This window comes from Thalassophryne amazonica, chromosome 8 (assembly GCF_902500255.1).
Source record: "Thalassophryne amazonica chromosome 8, fThaAma1.1, whole genome shotgun sequence".
NCBI lineage: Eukaryota > Metazoa > Chordata > Actinopteri > Batrachoidiformes > Batrachoididae > Thalassophryne > Thalassophryne amazonica.
In genome coordinates this window covers 109,809,227-109,829,863 of record NC_047110.1, presented here as the reverse complement: position 1 = coordinate 109,829,863, position 20,637 = coordinate 109,809,227, and the positions used below count along the sequence as shown (strand labels likewise).

At 41.5% G+C, this 20,637-nt stretch overlaps 1 protein-coding gene across 1 annotated transcript in view; it reads right to left on the bottom strand.

Moving 5' to 3' along the window:
- zcchc14 (zinc finger, CCHC domain containing 14) overlaps positions 1–20,637 on the bottom strand; it is a 77,434-nt gene that overhangs the window by 33,503 nt on the left and 23,294 nt on the right. The window contains exon 3 of the mRNA XM_034177250.1: positions 6,756–6,945. Within this exon, the coding sequence (XP_034033141.1) occupies positions 6,756–6,945 (190 nt within the window). The remainder of the gene's footprint in view (positions 1–6,755; positions 6,946–20,637) is intronic.

The window sequence follows — 20,637 nt, the reverse complement described above, 5'->3', positions numbered from 1 at the left end:
CGGGATTTGTGAAAGACAGGCAATTGTTTTTTAATATTAGGAGGTTATTTAATATTATTTACACGTATGATACAAATGATCAATCTGAAATTTTACTTTCGCTGGATGCTGGGAAGGCCTTCGACAGGGTCGAGTGGGATTATCTCTTCTTGACCCTGTCGAGGGTTGTACTCGGCTCTAATTATATATCTCTCGTCAGGCTGCTTTATGCTATGCCTCGGGCCACAGTACAGACAAACATGATAAACTCTAGTCCCTTTTCTCTCCATCGCTCCACGAGACAAGGATGTCCTTTGTCCCCTCTGTTATTCACTCTTGCTATAGAACCTTTAGCCATTTCATTACGCTCTGCAAAGGACTATAAAGGCATATTAAGAGGTGGTACGGAGCATAAAGTATCACTTTACGCAGACGATCTGCTACTATATATCACAGATCCTACAAAATCATTGACGAAAATTAGGAATATGTTAATGGACTTCGGAAAAGTTTCAGGATATAAAGTTAACTTATCAAAGAGTATACTTTTTCCAATTAACTCCATAGCGAAACAAAACAAAAGCATTTTTGCCTCGTTTCCTTTCACCATTTCGAATAGGTTTAGATATCTGGGAATAAATGTGACTCAAGAGTTTTCTGGCCTCTTCAAACATAACTTTACTAATTTATTTCAACAAACAGAAGAAAACTTTACAAAGTGGTCTAAGTTACCTAACTCGCTTGCCGGAAGAATAAATATAGTCAGGATGTTCACGTTACCCAAATTTTTATTTCTGTTTCAATGCATTCCCATTTTATTAACAAAAGCATTTTTCAAGAAAGTTGACTCTTTAATTTCTCAGTTTATCTGGAACAAAAAGACACCCAGAATTAAAAAACACTCTTACAAAGACCTAAACCTATGGGAGGAATGGGACTGCCCTGTTTTCGGCTCTATTATTGGTCTTGTAACATATGTTGCATGTCATTCTGGGGTGGAGCTCATAGACCTGTTTGGGAACGGATGGAAAGTCAAATTTTTTCTCCTAATGGACTGAGGTCTTTAGTTTATTCAAACCTTGAACTTGGTAAATATAAATGCAAAAACCCTGTGGTATTTAATTCTCTTAAGATTTGGTCTCAAATTAGAAGGCATTTTCACTGGGATCAATGTTCAATTTTAATGCCGTTGGTCCATAATCAAGCCCATATTTTGTTTTCAGGGTTGTCATTTCAGCAATGGAAATTCAAAGGCGTGCATACACTTAAACATATATTTATTGATAATGTCTTTCCCACATTTCAACAACTCCAGAAAAAGTTTAATATAGACAGCAAAGATTTTTTCAAGTACTTACAAGTACGTGACTTTGTCAGAGAAATATTTCCATCCTTTCCCAATGCACCGCAGAGTACTGCTTCAGATGATTTGTTCCTGACAAACCCACTAAGGAAAGGGGCTATTTCCAGGATTTACAACAAACTTTCACAATTAGACTGTATAGCCACATTGGATCACCTGAAATATGCCTGGTGCAGTGAACTAGATGTTAACATGACTGAGGAACAGTGGACTACAGCGCAGGAACGGGTTCATTCCTCCTCAATCTGCTGCAGACATGGACTAATACAATTTAAAATATTGCACAGATTACACCTGTCCAAATTGAAGATGTCTAAAATGTTTTCAGGAGTAAATCCCACATGTGATCGTTGTGGCCAGGCTCCCGCTTCATTGTCACATATGTTCTGGACATGCATAAATATCGGCACTTATTGGGTTAAAATATTTGAAACACTGTCTGAAATTTTTAAGAAGAAACTCCCCCCAGATCCAATAATGGCATTGTTTGGTGTATCTACGTGTAAGGATTTAAGTAAAAAAGAAATGCATGTTTTGAGTTTTGTGACGTTGTTGGTGAGACGTCTTATATTGTTGAATTGGAAAAGCAAAGCTCCTCCAACCCATCCAGCCCTATTGAGAGATGTTATGCACCATTTACAATTGGAAAAAATCAGATATTCACTGAGAGACAATGTCAAGATGTTCCACTCAACATGGCAACCCTTTATGGATCATTTTAACAAGTGTGACCAGCATCCTCCTGGTTTTTTTTTTTTTTTTTTTTTGGATATGTTAACCTAGTGCAGGTATAGTGTTCTTTATATGTACATGACTTTTTTTTTTTTAAAGGGGGGGGGGTGTTTTTGTTTTATTTTTTTTTTTTTTTTCAGGTATACAGTTATGAATGTAAAGAGTAATACTTGAACAAGTTATTATATGATGATACTGTTATGTTGTTTATTTCTGTTAATGCTGAAAATAATAAAATCAATAAAAAGATTGGAAAAATAAATAAATAAATAAATAAATTACTCTGTTTCTGACTCGCACCACACTTTGCAGTACTGACCTGAACCACTCGGTGGAAATGGGGCTGTCAGCATACGCTGGTCGTCAAGGTGCGATAGCTGCATTAATTTATGCCAGCTTTTTAAATAAATGGTTTGACAGGGCCTAAAGCAAACATACAACCCCTGGCAAAAATTATGGAATCACCGGCCTCGGAGGATGTTCATTCAGTTGTTTAATTTTGTAGGAAAAAAAGCAGATCACAGACATGACACAAAACTGAAGTCATTTCAAATGGTAACTTTTTGGCTTTAAGAAACATTATAAGAAATCAGGAAAAAAAAAATAAAATTGTGGCAGTCAGTAACGGTTACTTTTTTAGACCAAGCAGAGGGAAAAAAATATGGACTCACTCAATTCTGAGGAATAAATTATGGAATCATGAAAAACAAAAGAACGCTCCAACACATCACTAGTATTTTGTTGCACCACCTCTGGCTTTTATAACAGCTTGCAGTCTCTGAGGTATGGACTTAATGAGTGACAAACAGTACTCTTCATCAATCTGGCTCCAACGTTCTCTGATTGCTGTTGCCAGATCAGCTTGGCAGGTTGGAGCCTTGTCATGGACCATTTTCTTCAACTTCCACCAAAGATTTTCAATTGGATTAAGATCCGGACTATTTGCAGGCCATGACATTGACCCTATGTGTCTTTTTGCAAGGAATGTTTTCACAGTTTTTGCTCTATGGCAAGATGCATTATCATCTTGAAAAATGATTTCATCATCCCCAAACATCCTTTCAATTGATGGGATAAGAAAAGTGTCCAAAATATCAACGTAAACTTGTGCATTTATTGATGATGTAATGACAGCCATCTCCCCAGTGCCTTTATCTGACATGCAGCCCCATATCATCAATGACTGTGGAAATTTACATGTTCTCTTCAGGCAGTCATCTTTATAAATCTCATTGGAACGACACCAAACAAAAGTTCCAGCATCATCACCTTGCCCAATGCAGATTTGAGATTCATCACTGAATATGACTTTCATCCAGTCATCCACAGTCCACGATTGCGTTTCCTTAGCCCATTGTAACCTTGTTTTTTTCTGTTTAGGTGTTAATGATGGCTTTCGTTTAGCTTTTCTGTATGTAAATCCCATTTCCTTTAGGCGGTTTCTTACAGTTCGGTCACAGACGTTGACTCCAGTTTCCTCCCATTCGTTCCTCATTTGTTTTGTTGTGCATTTTCAATTTTTGAGACATATTGCTTTAAGTTTTCTGTCTTGACGCTTTGATGTCTTCCTTGGTCTACCAGTATGTTTGCCTTTAACAACCTTCCCATGTTTGTATATGGTCCAGAATTTAGACACAGCTGACTGTGAACAATCAACATCTTTTGCAACATTGCGTGATGATTTACCCTCTTTTAAGAGTTTGATAATCCTCTCCTTTGTTTCAATTGACATCTCTCGTGTTGGAGCCATGATTCATGTCAGTCCACTTGGTGCAACAGCTCTCCAAGGTGTGATCACTCCTTTTTAGATGCATACTAACGAGCAGATCTGATTTGATGCAGGTGTTAGTTTTGGGGATGAAAATTTACAGGGTGATTCCATCATTTATTCTTCAGAATTGAATGAGTCCATATTTTTTTCCCTCTGCTTGGTCTAAAAAAGTAAGCGTTACTGACTGGCACAATTATTTTTCCTGATTTCTTATAGTGTTTCTTAAAGCCAGAAAGTTGCCATTTGAAATGACTTTAGTTTTGTGTCATGTCTGTGATCTGCTTTTTTTCTACAAAATTAAACAACTGAATGAACATCCTCCGAGGCCGGTGATTTCATAATTATTGCCAGGGGTTGTACACTACTATAAGCAAACAGGCGCCATCTCACACCAGCCTACACAGGGACTACACCAAATGTGCACAATTTCTTTCACAGTTGAGTGTTATGTAGGATGGTATCCTTTATCGACTGACAAAGTTTGATCCGGATCTGATCCAGATGACAGATTTTGTGACCATTTAAATGTAACATTGAAAACCTAATTTAATGTATATTTTACATTATATCTTAATCAAACATGCCCCAATCATTCTCCTATTTGAATGTGAGGTACAGACTGGCACTCACTATCACCTGACAAAGTTTGATCCGGATCTGATCTGGATTGTGGATTTTGTGGACATTTGAATTTTCTACTGAAAAGCCCATTTGTGTACATTTTGGCATTATATCTCAATCACACAAGTGCCACAAGTGCAAACTGACACTCAGTGAACACACTAAGTGACACTCAGTGAACACACTAAGTTTGAGCCGCATCTGATCTGTATTGCAGATTTAGCGGATATTTGATTTTAACATTGAAATACCCTTTTGATCTATATTTTTTAATTATATTTTAGCTTTAAAAAACACTTCTATCAGGACTTTGACCTTGAAAATTTTTTCCAAGGTAAAAATTTGTGGAATTGGAAACCAGTATTGGAGGAGGTTTGTGCACGATCAATCAATCAATTTTTTTATATAGCGCCAAATCACAACAAACAGTTGCCCCAAGGCGCTTTATATTGTAAGGCAAGGCCATACAATAATTACGTAAAACCCCAACGGTCAAAACGACCCCCTGTGAGCAAGCACTTGGCTACAGTGGGAAGGAAAAACTCCCTTTTAACAGGAAGAAACCTCCAGCAGAACCAAGCTCAGGGAGGGGCAGTCTTCTGCTGGGACTGGTTGGGGCTCAGGGAGAGAACCAGGAAAAAGACATGCTGTGGAGGGGAGCAGAGATCGATCACTAATGATTAAATGCAGAGTGGTGCATACAGAGCAAAAAGAGAAAGAAACAGTGCATCATGGGAACCCCCCAGCAGTCTACGTCTATAGCAGCATAACTAAGGGATGGTTCAGGGTCACCTGATCCAGCCCTAACTATAAGCTTTAGCAAAAAGGAAGATGAGCGTGGTGCTCTAGTTTTAAATGGTAAGCTGAAATACGGACAGATTTTACAGTCATTATAATTCAAATGCCATAAAACTGCTTCCACAAATGTCTGTGCGCAAAAGATGAGGTGCAGCTTCTTCTGTGTGGCCTCAGGCTGCAAAAGCTATAAACACTCAATGAATACAGCAGAGCTCGGCTCCAAACCGTAATCACATGTGGCTTTGACAACATTAAAACACTTTTTTTTATTTACTTACTGAACTCTGTGTGTTATGTTGTTGAGTCTTACAGAGTGGCCTATTGCACATATTCCATTACATAAAACAATGTGTGTTTTAAGTCATAATGTCTCTTTGAATTTGCTTTAGTTGTCATCAACAATCAACTTGTATGGACTCAGCTGAGAGCAGCATCACTGAGTGAGGAAGAAGGTTAAAGTAGGTGAAGTAAAAAAGCAGTGTCATTAAACTTCTGAAAACATAATAGTCTTTTTGTTAGCTTAGCCTAGCTGACCTGCCACTGCTGTTCACGCTGTCTCACACAGTTCAAAGAAGTGGAGTGCCAAGTACTATGAAGTTTATATTGCTTCTTATTATTCAGGTGCATAATCTTTCAGTTTGAGAGCATGCTTTATTAAATTCACCCGCTCTCTAAGATAAAGAATTATTTTTCTCATTCAGCGCTTATTATTCTTGTTTTACGATGGTTGGCATCCATCTTAACCCTTTAATAACCGCACATTTTTAAATAGACTATAGTAGTCAATATGCTCAACCAAACGGCTGAGTTGATATTAAAGGGTTAGTGATAAATTACCACCATCTTTTCCTCTGCAGTGTCAATCACAGTGCAACATTCAGTACACAGGAGCAGCTTGTCACAATTGTAGATGGTGCCATCGTGTGGCCATAGATGATAATGCAGTATGTTTCATATATGCATCGCTTCAGACTGTAAGTCGCAGGACTTCCCAAACTAATAAAAACCAGAATTTATAGTTTATTCCTGTTGGCCGAGTGTTTATTTTGGAACGTTTTATTCCAGACATGCAGTACTATAACATAAAAATGTCTTTATTTATATGTAGTGGTGGTTCTTATGTTTTTATTACAACAGAATCAGTTCTTTCAAAATTTTGTTGATGACTACTGTGACAGAACACCTTGAACCTGAAACCATGTGTGCACGCACACACACACACACCCCTAAGCCTCAGGGCAACATTCTTTAAGCTTATTTTAGTGTTCAGATGTGAGAGCTTGTCACATCTTGTTCATGTGGGCTCACACCGGCCCGAAGTGAAATACTGCTGTCATATCTTAGGTCAGAGATAGACAGTGAATACTGCACCAAGTCAGAATGCAAATGTACAGCAAAAAACTGTATTTATTTTGGACATACCAAACACTGGAGATCATCTATAGTGTCACTATAGCAACTATTTAGCGGCAGCACAGTTAAGAGGCTCACCTTTCCCTACGTTCCCCTGGTGGTTGTTGGTCAGCCTTGCTACATCTTGGCTTTGTCCTGAGGGTACGTGTGGAGGAGAAGAGAGGTCAGGGAAAGGTGGGGTGAGATCCTGGTTGACTGTTTGATCCCCTCGCCCCACGATGACCCCAGCGCCCAGTCCTGAAACCATACCATCCTCCCTGGACTGACTCTGAAACGGAAGAGATTGTTTATCCAAACAGAAGTCCAGACCGCAGCCCAAGGGTATGGAATAACTACAAATCACTCATGTTGACCAAAGGGAGGAACAAACAATTAACTCAAGGCAGCATTTGCCAGTCAACTTATTACACATATTATTAAAGCGTGCAGATACAAGCCCGCCCTCCGGCCATTTGAAGGCTCCCGACTGCGATAAAGAAGTTGCACATCCAGGTTAAAGTCATTTGATTGAGCATGACCGAGCGTAACAATCCAGTCACCATATTTGTATGGTGACCTGTCATTGTTATGAAAGCGAAATATTTTCCACCTATGAGAGGAATTAAACATGCCCAAAAACTACTGTTCACCAGGCTGTACAGCAGATCCTGGACCAAAGTTTTGTTTGCTACCAATTACCAGAAATCAGTGAAGGAATCAGCTAAGAACAATAAAGTCTCGTCTCCACAAACTGAACCACACTTAAGTCTGGTGAAGGCATTTTATCACAAACGAGCAATCATTGCAACATCCGCCAAGGGTTGACAAGGACTCAAAAGATACGTGATTCACATTGTGACCTGGACTTTACCTGGATCCGGATTCCACAACACAATGCACTAATTACATACTGATCCAGAATGGCCCAACTGATCAAGATGTTGCAATCTGATATTTAATTCACAAGCTAAAACAAAACAGTATCTTCCTGATCTTGGTTTTACATTATGATGTCGTATCTGTGAAGTAGTTTTGACGCCTATATAAAGTGAAATCTTGATTCAGAATCTGGATCCGGTGTCTCAGACTGAACGGTCCCCCCTAAAAATTCAGTCAGCTGAATCACCTCCAAAATTCAGAGGAGTCTTCAATGCCCTAATACAGTGGTTCCCAAACTTTCTTCACTTGCGTACCCCTTCAGACTTCTGAGTTCAACTCAAGTACCCCCTACTCACCCTCTGATTTTTTACAATTAAAAAAAAAAGGTTATTAGAGAACACATGCTACTACTTTATCATATATTGATGTATTAAAGAATTGCAGAATTATCAGACAACACTTTTGAACCTGTGAATTTTTATTCAAAACTCTTAACTTTTATCAAGTTTTATGAACAGTATTCCAACTCTCCACACTTTTAATGCGAAGGATGTGCTTGGAAAGAGGCACACAACTCTGTTAGATCTGGTGTAATAGGTGAAAGTCTGAGTCTTAAGTCATTTTCAACACAAAGTCTTGCCCTGTACTTTGTTTTCATATTTGTGAGAGCTGAAAATCCACTTTCACACAAATAAGTAGTAGCAAAGGGCATCAAAGTCTTCACAGCTCTTTTGGCTAGCACAGGTTGCTCTGTGAGTAGTCCGATCCAGAAATCTGGCAGTGATTTCTGATTAAATTCAACCTTTAAGGCTCCATCTGTGGCAATCTCAATAAGACTCTCCTGATCTGCTGTCAGTAAGTTTACAGGCACAGAGCTAAACAGGTGGCATATCCATAGATCTGATCCATCACACTCCGGGAAATACCGGCGTAGTTGTGCAGCCAGTTCACCAAGGTGCGAAGTAATGTCACGGTTCACACATTTTGTCAATGCAAGCTCATTTGTGCACAAAAAGTCATGCAGCAAAGGAGAGGTCTCGGCTTTGTTGTTGTCCACGCAATTTGCCCAGAGGTTTAACTTCTTTATCATGGCCTCAACTTTATCTTGCACATTACGAGGTCTATTAGAAAAGTATCCGACCTTATTATTTTTTTCAAAAACCATATGGATTTGAATCACGTGTGATTACATCAGACATGCTTGAACCCTTGTGGGCATGCAAGAGTTTTTTCACGCCTGTCGGTTACGTCATTCGCCTGTGGGCAGTCTTTGAGTGAGCAGTGGCCCACCCTCTCGTCGATTTTTTCATTGTTTAGGAATGGCTCAGAGACTGCTGCTTTGTTTGATCAAAATTTTTTCAAAACTGTAAGGCACAACTGAGTGGACACCATTCGATAAATTCAGCTGGTTTTCGGTAAATATTTTAACGGCTGATGAGAGATTTTGGTCTGTAAGTGTCGCTTTAAGGACGGCCCACGGCGCCTGACGGCGATCTGTGCTCCGAGGCGGCGTCGTCTGAAAACTTCCACATTTCAGGCTCTGTTCACCCAGGTCGTCGTCAGAGAACAGAGAAGTTTAAGAAGAAGTCGGCATGAGGAGTTTATGCGGACGTTCCACTGTTGAAGGAGATTTTGTAATGAAAGAACGTGCGGGCAGAGTCGCATGTCGGGCTGGACCCGACCGCGGGGGGTCGCGACAGGAAAAACACCTCCGTTGGAAACCTTAACAGCCAAGTTGGAACATGCCCAGCTGTTAAACAATTTCTCTGCTACTCACTTGTTGAAACCCATCAAAAGCCGCCTGAATTTTACAAATGGTTTTCAACACGGAGGTGTTTTTCCTGTCGCGGCGCAGACGGATTTGCGTCGTCATCATGGAACCGACTCGACGAATTTGCCCGCACGCTCTTTCATTACAAAATCTCCTTTAACAGTGGCATGTTCGCATAAACTCCTCATGCCGACTTTTTCTGAAACTTCTCTGTTCTCTGATGACGTCCTGGGTGAACAGAGCCTTAAATTAGGAAGTTTTCAGCTTGAAACAGCCAGACGGACGCCACCTCCGACCGCGCCGATCCGCTTTGTGAGCTGTCCTTAAAGCGAAAGAAACTCCACAATCTCTCATCAGCCGTTAAACTTTTCACCGAAAACCAGCAGAATTTCTCGAATAGTGTCCACTCGGATATCCCTCACAGGCCCTGAAAAAATTTTGATAAAGCAACGCGCGCCGTCTGCAGCAGCGTCTCAGACAAAGGATTTCAGCCGAGAGAGCTGGACCAGTGCTCACTCAAAGCCTGCCCACAGGCGGATGACGTCACCGACGCGTGAAAAAACTCACGCATGCGCACGAGGGTTCAAGCATGTCTGGTGTAATCGCACGTGATTCAAATCCATATAGTTTTTTTTTTTTTTTTTATAAAACTGCCGGTTAGTTTTCTAATAAACCTTGTAAATATGGTTGCGGAAAGTCCTTGGAGTCCAAGATTCAATTCATTCAAACGAGAAAATATATCACACAGATAAGCCAGATGTGTAAGAAACTCTTGATTGTGCAACTGTTCTGAGAGTTCAAAATGATGGTCATAGAAGAAAATCTTAAGTTCATCACGGAGTTCAAAGAAACGTGTCAAAACTTTGCCCCTTGAGAGCCAGTGTACCTCTGTGTGTAGCAATAATGTCTCATGTTCACTTCCCATTTCGCTGCATAAAGCAGAAAATATGAGGTCTATTAGAAAAGTATCCGACCTTATTATTTTTTTCAAAAACCATATGGATTTGAATCACGTGTGATTGCGTCAGACAAGCTTGAACCCTCGTGCGCATGCGTGAGTTTTTCCACGCCTGTCGGTTGCGTCATTCGCCTGTGAGCAGGCTTTGAGTGAGGAGTGGTCCAGCCCCCTCGTCGTTGTTTCATTGCTTCACAGAGAATAAGGAATGTTACTGTCGCTTTAAGGACGGCCCCCAGCGGCTGTGGGGCGTGCCGCGCTCCGAAGCCGCCATCGACAGGCTGAACAGCTGGACATCAACCATTTTCCGGCAGATTTCACTTTTAACAAGAGATTTTGTCATGGAAAGCCGAGCGGAGGCTTCGCGCGTCACGATGGATTCACTACTGGAGCGAGACAAAACCACCTCCGTTTTGGTCTCACAGGATGGCTTTGAGATGGCGTTCAGACAGCTGTCGGTGGTTTTTCCATCGAGTGATTATCCGAGAAATTGTGGATGTGCCTGGACATGCCAGAACATGTCCCGTGAGGCTTCATCACAGCGTTGCTTTGCGCCATGCGGTACCGCCACGATGCAAATGCAGCATTGATTGACAGGTGTTGGATTCATCACTCTCGGAAGTCACACCAATCAACCCGCCCTACTGCTTTGACAATGCAATAATTGTTTTGAACACTAGATGGTAGTATTTTCATGTGTATTATTTGGTAGCCCGAGAGTCTATTTGTCTATATGTGTAGTATAAATCTTTGTTGTTGTTGTTTTTTTTGTTTTGTTTTTTTTAATTTCTCGCGGACCCCCTGTGCTCCCCTCACGTACCCCCAGGGGTACGCGTACCCCACTTTGGGAACTCCTGCCCTCATATCTATCTGTGGTGAAAATTTTGTCAAAATCCATGCAGTGGTTTTGATGTAATCCTGCTGAAAGACAGACATACAAATAAATAAATGCCAATGATTTTATTATATCCTTGGCGGACATAATAATGCTTTTAATGCTGGTTCTCCCCAGACAATGGAACAACGGCGTTACACCATTATAGTGTTATGACAGCGCCGTTATACTGTGCCCTGCTCTCAGATAGTTTTCTAATCCAGCCAGGCTGTCTGTGCTGAACTGCCTGCTCGCTCCTCCCCCGCCGGCAGAGAGCCGAGCAGAACAGCGCTGCAGCTCAGAGTGAGCGAGCACAGTGTCTCACAGCAAAAAAAAAAAAAAAAAAACCCTCTTGTCAAAGAGCTCCTTCTGCCTGCATAGTCAGCGAGAGAGGAGAGAGAGAGGGAGGAGGAAAAAGTTTGAACAGCGGTTGCTACACGCTGTAAAAAAGTAGCAAAGCAATTTTACCACACTGCCTGTGCGAAACAGTAAAGTGTGAAAAACTGATTCAGAAAGTTTTTCATCCAGAGTTTTATCATTAAAAGATGAAACCCTGAATCTTTACTTCTTCCTGAATTATTTTTTTTCATTTTCTTTTTGTTGTTGTTTATGCACCAATGACCCCAGATCAAATTACTTGTATGTGAGAATTTACTTTGTAATAAATCTGATTCTGATTTGACAATCAAATCAGTCCAGCTATAGCTCTTGTTTAAACAAGACAATTAGGGGTTATATTGTTTTTAAAAAGTATGTAATCCCTCCCAAAAATGTTGGAAAAAAACCCTAAACTGTCAGCATGACAGAAAAACTCCTGCCTGTCTTACTGGATTAAAGGTACAATGTGTCATTTCTGAAGAAGAGAGCAAATGCTATGTCCATCAAATATTAATGTGTTTTTAAACTTTTCAACATTATTTATTTTATTAACTCAGACAGAAAAATGCAAAAAAGAACTTTGGCATTAAAACATAAGTGTAATTTTTTGTCTATTATTCTTGCATCTAAAACCAGTCAAAATGACTCGCAACGCACGCCGCCTTGGGTGATAATTGCCAACAGCACCGCTATACTAAAAATTTCTGAGGAGAACCCTGAAATGTATTTCATTTATACAGTTGTATGCAAAAGTTTGGGCACCCCTGATGATTTTCCTTTATAAATCACTGGTTGTCTAGATCAGAAATTTCAGTTAAATATATCATATAGCAGACAAACACACTGATATTTGAGAAGTGAAATGAAGTTTATAGGATTTACACAAAGTGTGCAATAATTCTTGAAACAAAATTAGGCAGGTGCATAAATTTGGGCACCCAAACAGGAAAAAAAAAAAAAATACATCAATATTTAGCAGAGCCTCCTTTTGCAGAAATAACAACCTCTAAATGCTTCCTATAGCTTCCAATGAGAGTCTGATTCTGGTTGAAGGTATTTTGGACCATTCTTCTTTACAAAATATTTCAGCTTTGCTGGTTTCCGAGCATGGACAGCCCGCTTAAAATCACACCACAGATTTTCAATAATATTCAGGTCTGGGGACTGAGCTGGCCATTGCAGAATGTTGTACTTGTTCCACTGCATGAATGCCTTAGTAGATTTTGAGCAGTGTTTAGGGTCATTGTCTTGTTGAAAGACCCAGCCCGGTGCAACTTCAACTTTATCACCAATTCTTGAACACTGTTCTCAAGAATCTGCTGATATTGACTGGAATCCATGTGACCCTCAACTTTAATAAGATTCCCAGTACCTGCACAGGCCACACAGCCCTACAGCATGATGGAACCACCTACAAATTTTACTGTAGGTAGCAAGTGTTTTTCTTGGAATGCTGTGTCCTTTTTCAGCCATGCATACCGCCCCTTGTTATGTCCAAATAACTCAATTTTAGTTTCATCAGTCCACAGCACCTTATTCCAAAATGAAGCTGGCTCGTCCAAATGTGCTTTAGCATACCTCAAGTGACTCCATTTGTGGCGTGTTCACCTTATTCAGGAAGTTAGTTAGAGTGGGCGGCTCCATTTTGTCAAACAACTTCCAGTTTGTCACTGTGTCTGATGATTAGCATGGGAACACAGTACGCTAGAAGTGTCCAAACATGAGCAGCATTAATTGTTCATTTCATGAGTGCCACAACAACTGGAAGAAGAGCAAACTATCACTTTCAGAACGATGTTTTGAACATGGAAAGCAGAGATCTGAGTGCTGTGGATGAGTATTTAACCCTCCTCCATTGAAAGACGAGGATCTCCGGTGCTGGCTACAGGCGCTGAATTTGAAAAATCCACCCAAACGTCCCTATGTCTGTTCTTTTTATTTTATGGAGAAAAATCCCACACCATTGGATCTTTACCCAGAGAAATGATTGGACTATAATGCTCCGTTGAAGAAGCCACGGTGGATGCTAGTGAGACAAATAGGTAAGCTGTGTTTGTAGCGTTAGCTGCTATCTGATTTACTCATTTTCTGGCATTTGATACAACCAAGCACTGCATAAAATACACACACACACACACACACACACACACACACACACACACACACACACACACACACACACACACACACACACACACACACACACACACCTTCAACTGCTTAGTCCAATTAAGGGTCGCGGGAGGCTGGAGCCTATCCCAGCAGTCATAGAGCGTGAGGCGGGGTTCAGCCAGGAGAGGAGGCCAGTCTGTTGCATGAAATAACAATACGAGGTCTGTCCAAAAAGTATTGGACCTTTTTATTTTTTGCAAAAACCATATGGATTTGAATCACATGTGATTGCATCAGCCAAGCTTGAACCTTCGTGCGCATGCGTGAGTTTTTTCACGCCTGTCGGTTGCGTCATTCGCCTGTGAACAGGCTTTGTGTGAGCAGTGGTCCACCCCTCTCGTTGGATTTTTATTGTGAATAAATGTCTGAACGATTTGGAGCTTTGCTGCATCAAATTTTTCCAGAAACTGTGAGAGACCTCCAGCTGGACACCATTCGGAAAATTTAGATGGCTTTCAGCTACAATTTTATGGGGATTACACAGATTAAGGAGTGCTCCAGTCGGTTTAAAGACTGCCCACAGCATCTGAGAGCACAGCGCGCTCCGAGCGCCGATCGACAGGCTCAAACCCCGCTCAAACAACCAGATCATTTCCAACGTGAAGGCTTTGTTGATCCGGGACGTCGTCTAACTTTCACAAAAAAGGCAGAAGCCATGGACATCAGCACTTTTTCGGCACATTCTACTGTTACAGGAGTTTTTTTCATGGAAAGAGAAGCGGAGGATTGCGCCACCATGCCGCTCATGGCGCGGGACAAAACCACCTCCGTGTTGGTCTCACAGGATGGCTTTCAGGTGGCTTTCAGACGGCTTCCGGTTGCTTTTCAGTCGTGTGAGTATCCGAGAAATTGTGCATGAGCTGGACATGCCCCAACATGTCCTGTGAGGCTTCATCACGGCGGTGCTTTGCGCCATGCGGCTCCGCCGCGACGCGCGAAGTTCCTCCGCACGTCTGTCTCAATGTGTCGAAAAAGTGCTGATGTCCACGTCTTCCGCAATTCCTGTGCTAGTCAGACGACATACCGGATCAAGACAGCGTCCAGTTTAGAAATGAATGGCACATTCCACTGTCACAGGAGTGACAGAGGAGTGAAGAGGAGCGGAGGAGTTCCGCGCGTCGCGACGGAGCCGCATGGCGCAAAGCAATGCCGTCCCGGATCAACAAAGCCTTCACGTTGGAAATGATCTGGTTGTTTGAGCAGGGTTTAAGCCTGTCGATCGGCGCTTGGAGCGCGCTGTGCTCTCAGACACTGTGGGCGGTCTTTAAACCGGCTGGAGCACTCCTTAATCTGTGTAATCCCCATAAAATCGTCACTGAAAGCCATCTAAATTTTCCGAATGGTGTCCACCTGGAGGTCTCTCACAGTTTCTGGAAAAAATTTGATGCAGCAAAGCTCCAAATCGTTCAGACATTTATTCGCAATAAAAATCCGACGAGAGGGGTGGACCACTGCTCACTCAAAGCCTGCTCACAGGCGAATGACGCAACCGACAGGAGTGAAAAAACTCACGCATGCGCATGAAGGTTCAAGCTTGGCTGATGCAATCACACGTGATTCAAATCCATATGGTTTTTGCAAAAAATAAAAAGGTACGATACTTTTTGGACAGACCTCGTACGTTTATTAACATTACGTAATCTTGGCATTACAGTGGTACTACTTATTGGGTAGCATTTTAACTTGATTGTGCTTTTATACGAGCTTCAGCGGTGCTGTGCGGCATGGAGCTCGTAGTTCCTCATAGCCAAACTGTCCACGCCGAGTGACAACACAAAGTAGTTAAAAATAATCGAGGGCATCTTCCCACTCTGTTATGACCTGTGGGTGAGCCAGGGCTGATCCCTTTGAGCTTTTCAAAAAGGTTTTTGTTTCTACCCATGTAATATCTTCCATTGTTCTATATTGAAAACACCACTCACCGGAAGTCCTAAGCCAAGACGGAAATGCTTCTGTTGTAAAAGTGGGCAGGGCTGAATAAGGTGAATACAGAAAAGGCTTCCTCTGCATTTCAGCATCATACAGCATCTCTTTGTGCAAAGTGCGCTGTATAGTTGAACGATGCACAGAGACACTATCTGCAGCAAGATCATGTCTTTGGGGCAGGTCTGTGGGTTGATTATGACTGTTCTCACCATCCTTTAGGTGAGGTGATGGTCTAGTGGTTAAGGTGTTGGGCTTGAGACCAGAAGATCCTGGGTTCAAATCCCCGCCTGACTGGAAAATCACTAAGGGCCCTTGGGCAAGGTCTTTAATCCCCTATTGCTCCCGGTGTGTAGTGAGCGCCTTGTATGGCAGCACCCTGACATCGGGGTGAATGTGAGGCATAATTGTAAAGCGCTTTGAATGTCTGATGCAGATGGAAAGGCGCTATATAAATGCAGTCCATTTACCATCCTTTGATTCAGCTTATCTGATATATTTCTTGGCCTGCCACTTTGGGCCTTAACTAGTACTGTGCCTGTGGTCTTCCATTTCCTCACTATGTTCCTCACAGTGGAAACTGACAGCGAAATCTCTGAGATAGCTTTTTGTATCCTTCCCCTAAACCATGATGTTGAACAATCTTTGTTTTCAGGTCATTTGAGAGTTGTTTAGAGGCTCCCATGTTGCCACAAGCCATGTTGCCACATTAGAAGAGATGCAAAGAGGGGAAACATTTGCAAATGTCCACCTTAAATACCCTTTCTCATGATTGGATTCACCTGTGTAAGGGTCAGTGAGCTGACCAAACCAATTTTGTGTTCCAGTAATTAGTGCTAAATGTATTCACATCAATAAATGACAAGGGTGCCCAAATGTATGCACCTGCCCAATTTTGTTTAAATAATTATTGCACACTTTCTGTAAATACTAGAAACTTCATTTCACTTCTCCATTATCAGCGTGTTCATCTGCTATATGACATATTTAACTGAAATTTCTGATCCAGACAACCAATGATTTATAAAGGAACATCATGAAAATTATCAGGGGTGTCTAAACTTTTACATACAACTGTATTTTGTACAGCCATCCTGCTTTGTGTACACTTGATCCAGTCTGATCTCAGAAGTGAAGCAGAGTGGGTCCAGATTAGTACTCGTCCGGGAGACCACTTGGGAAACCCAGGTGGGCCGTGCGATTTTTCCATGTGGCGACCCTGAACCCCTACTACATAGGACCTGAGGCCCATTGGTGCCGGTGCTTATCTCTGGACTCCGTACCATCAAGCAGATGAGAGTCTCTGACTCCTCCTGGAGAGGACACCAGCCAGACACAGTCCATTTGCAGCTGGATGGACCGAGACAATGTAGAGTAAGAGTCTTGTCCAGGGACAGTGACAGGTAGCCTGAGCAGAAATCAAACCCAGGTCTACATATCAGCAAACCAGGTTCTTATCCACTCGTGCATCAGAAGGCACATGGGAGACTTGAGCCTGATCTGTGTGCTTAAATCCTTTGATTTAAGCCTTTGTTAAGAACATCTTTATCATTTAATTTCCGCACTATCGAGGTGATGGTCAGATGGAAAAGAACACAAACTATCATTGACCAAATACTTATGGACTCAACTGCAGATGAAACAAAAATCATGAACCAAAGTCTCTGCATCAGTATTGGACAGGATCAGCAAAAATCTTTTCTATGTTCTGTAATGAAAAAAGTCATTCTTAGCAAACTAATGTACAAGTTGAAGGGCAGTTTCTTATTACTACAAATGACTGATGTATCTACATACAAACTGGTCATTTCTCCAAACTCTTCTCTTCCCATCACTCTGCTGTGAGCTGATCTTTGTCTTATCTGTGCAAAGAATGCTGACTGTCCTTTTTTGTCACACTTTTCCTCCTTTTGGCAAACTAACTCACTTTCCTGTCTTTGAGGTTCTTGTTGCAACCCTTCTGTATTCAATCTGTTCAAGTGCAACACTCCAGAATGACTTTCGACCTTTGACCTCCTTAATTACAAGTGAAAGGGTGAGGGGGAAAAAACACACGCACCAGGCCATAAAAAATAAAGAAATAAACCAGCCAAATATCCAATAACTTTTTTTAAGAAATGCATGCAATTTGAACAATGTTCACCCAATGGATGTAAAAACGGTTTTGAACTGGAACACACTATAATAAGCAGCTCAAATAACAATATCCAACTATATATAGACACGATTAATTATTTACAGGTTGAAATGATGCACTTACAGGGCTGTGCCACTACTACCATCACCCACAATTAAAAAAAGTGCAAAAATGGGATGAAATGGCTTAATCTGGCTTCCTCCTAACGTGCTATCTTATAAAGTGCAGACCTGGCAACCTGCCTGAAAAAGAAAGAAAGCAGCTTGAGCTGTTTTACGAGTATGCGCAAAAACCGCAACAAAAACTGCTTCAGCTTCAAATTTTTACCGCAATGAAGTACAACCAAACAAGATTCAAGTCACTACAAATACCCAGTTTAAAGACGTTCGAACAAGACTGAAGCCGTTAAGACTACGAATAAGTAAGTTACCACGTTCTATCAAGGAATTCGAGAATCATTGATACAAAAACTACTGTGATGCTTCAAAGCACATCCCAATTTTCTATTTGAGATTAAACAGGAAGGAATGGTGCTCTGTGGAAGAGACCCATCATACTTCAACAATAACTAGCGTGTTGCCCGTGGGAATCCACGGGCTCTAGATAGGATAGTGTTTATAAAATATGTAGCTGACATTTTTCAAATAATATAATATGCAAAGTTTCTATAATGACTTGAAATGGCGTGAGAGCCCAGAATGTAATTAATGTGCACTGTTCACTGTTGTTAGTTAATATCCCTAATTTCTCCAAAATTACTAGTCCTATCAACTTTCTGTTTTCACAGCGTTCATCCCTCACCTAAAATAAATACATAAGCATACCAAACAACAAATATCAGCACTCCCCAGTTTGTCCGTGATCGACGCCATGCATACACGTACACAGAGGCCACTTGGCTTTTAATATATAGAATAATTTATTTACAGTACCTAAACACACGTCAATCAATCTCCCGTGGTTTGAATTTTGGAGAAGGGGGATGTTTTCAATTTAATAACAGCCCGTGTCTGCAGTTCCTGAGTTCCTCTCTGTGTTGCAGTTAGAATCCAGTACACATTACTGCCTTCCATAATTCTCATGCAGCATGAGGCAGTAGATCTGAAAACAATTATGTGAACTGCTGCCACATCCGCATGTTTTCCGCCAACCTGCCAACTCCTCCTCTGCATGCAGACTGTAAGTTTAGAGAAGGAGACGCTCACTCTGCATCAGCACATTTAAAGCTCACGATGTCAAGCGCTCTCACAAGTACAACATCAATCAGCAAGAAAGATTTAAAAAACATGGGGGGAATTTAAAGGACATGTCACACATTATTTAACGTCCCAGTTACCAACACAACAACAAAAGTATGACTGTAGGTCTATCTGTGCTCATGCTGTAATAATTAGTGGTTGCTGATGTATTTTATTGCTAATTATCCGTCTCACTCAGCGAGTCAGCAGGTGCATTTCCGGAAAATGTCTTACTCAGCATATGATGTACATTTTAGCAATCACAGAAACATCCCGATGGCCAACAGACAGAGTGAAACAAACGCAGCTATGTTTGATAAAGAAGCTTCTGAGCTTTCATTCCAAAGTGATGGCTCGGATTTACACAGGATGTACAGACAGGAAACGACACACTTCACTCTGAAACCCTTAATTTTTTGGGAGTCTGTTTGATTTTGGTACCTAACGTGTACTGACTCTGCTGTCTGTGTTGCAGGATTCCATTTTACTGCCGCTGTCAACATGCACATGGAAAATCTCCACAACGCTGTTTTTACAGGCTGCCTGGACATGCAGATGTATTTCCTACATTAGAAAGTCTGAATATGTTACTTTCAGGAGATAATGGACTTTCTATCTAATGTGCCAGAATCATGAGAGAGCTTTGTGAGGAGCAGACAGCGGAGCTGCCATGGGAGCATGCCAAAATAGCGGAGATGATTAGAGAGAGGGCCCTTTTGGAAGTGGCCAAGAGAGTCCAGCAGCCCTGTCTCAAGGTCAGTGGGCTGTCTGCACGAGATGGGATTATCCTTTTTCTTCTTCTTCTAAATCAGGATTACAATGGGAAAGCATATCATGCTGGCAGCCGTGGTCAGTCCCTGTGCACAGACCTGGGCTTAACACAGCGGAACTCTGGATGACATCTGTCCACAGGAGGATGTCGTGGACCTGGACATTTTTCTTCAACTGGCGATCGTACCATCCATGCGTGACAGTGCCAGTCTGGATCTCTTTGATGGCTGGACCTGGACCTGGGTGATGACTTCTTTGACGGTGTGGATTTTACATATTTAATCTTGGAAATCATTCTACAAGTAGTAGAGTGTCCAGTTCAGTTTTTTTTTTTCTTTTGTATTTTGTTCTCCTCAGTGGAACTGGTAGGCTTTGTTCTTTTTATTTTACTTTGAGAGAGTTTGTTGGATTTTGGTGTGTGCAGAGTCTGTTCTCTGTACTGGAGCAGCACACTGTTTTAGCCCAGTTAAAGCTACCACTATCAATGTGCACGTGGAACTCTCCACTGGTTTTCAGTCTGTCTGATCACACAGATGTTTTTCTTTGATTTTTCACAGTTATATTGATGACAACACTTATAAGCGTGCACAAAGCTGAGCCTCTAGCAAAGACTGTTTTAACAGGCTGTGTTCATGATGGCTGTGCACCACCCCATGTTTTCTCAAAGTGGAAAGCGGATGCTGCTTTTACCATGACTGCATCAAAATGAACAGTTATCACGTAAAACAAGTCAAAACAACACATCAGATTTATATAAACTTTGCAATTAATCTGTGGCTCCGTTCTTAACGTTCGCAGCTACATTCCATTCAACAGTGTGCTGGGATGTTTTCCTCAAAGCTATGTAAACGCTGTTGGAAACAAGTACTCACGAGTACTTTGT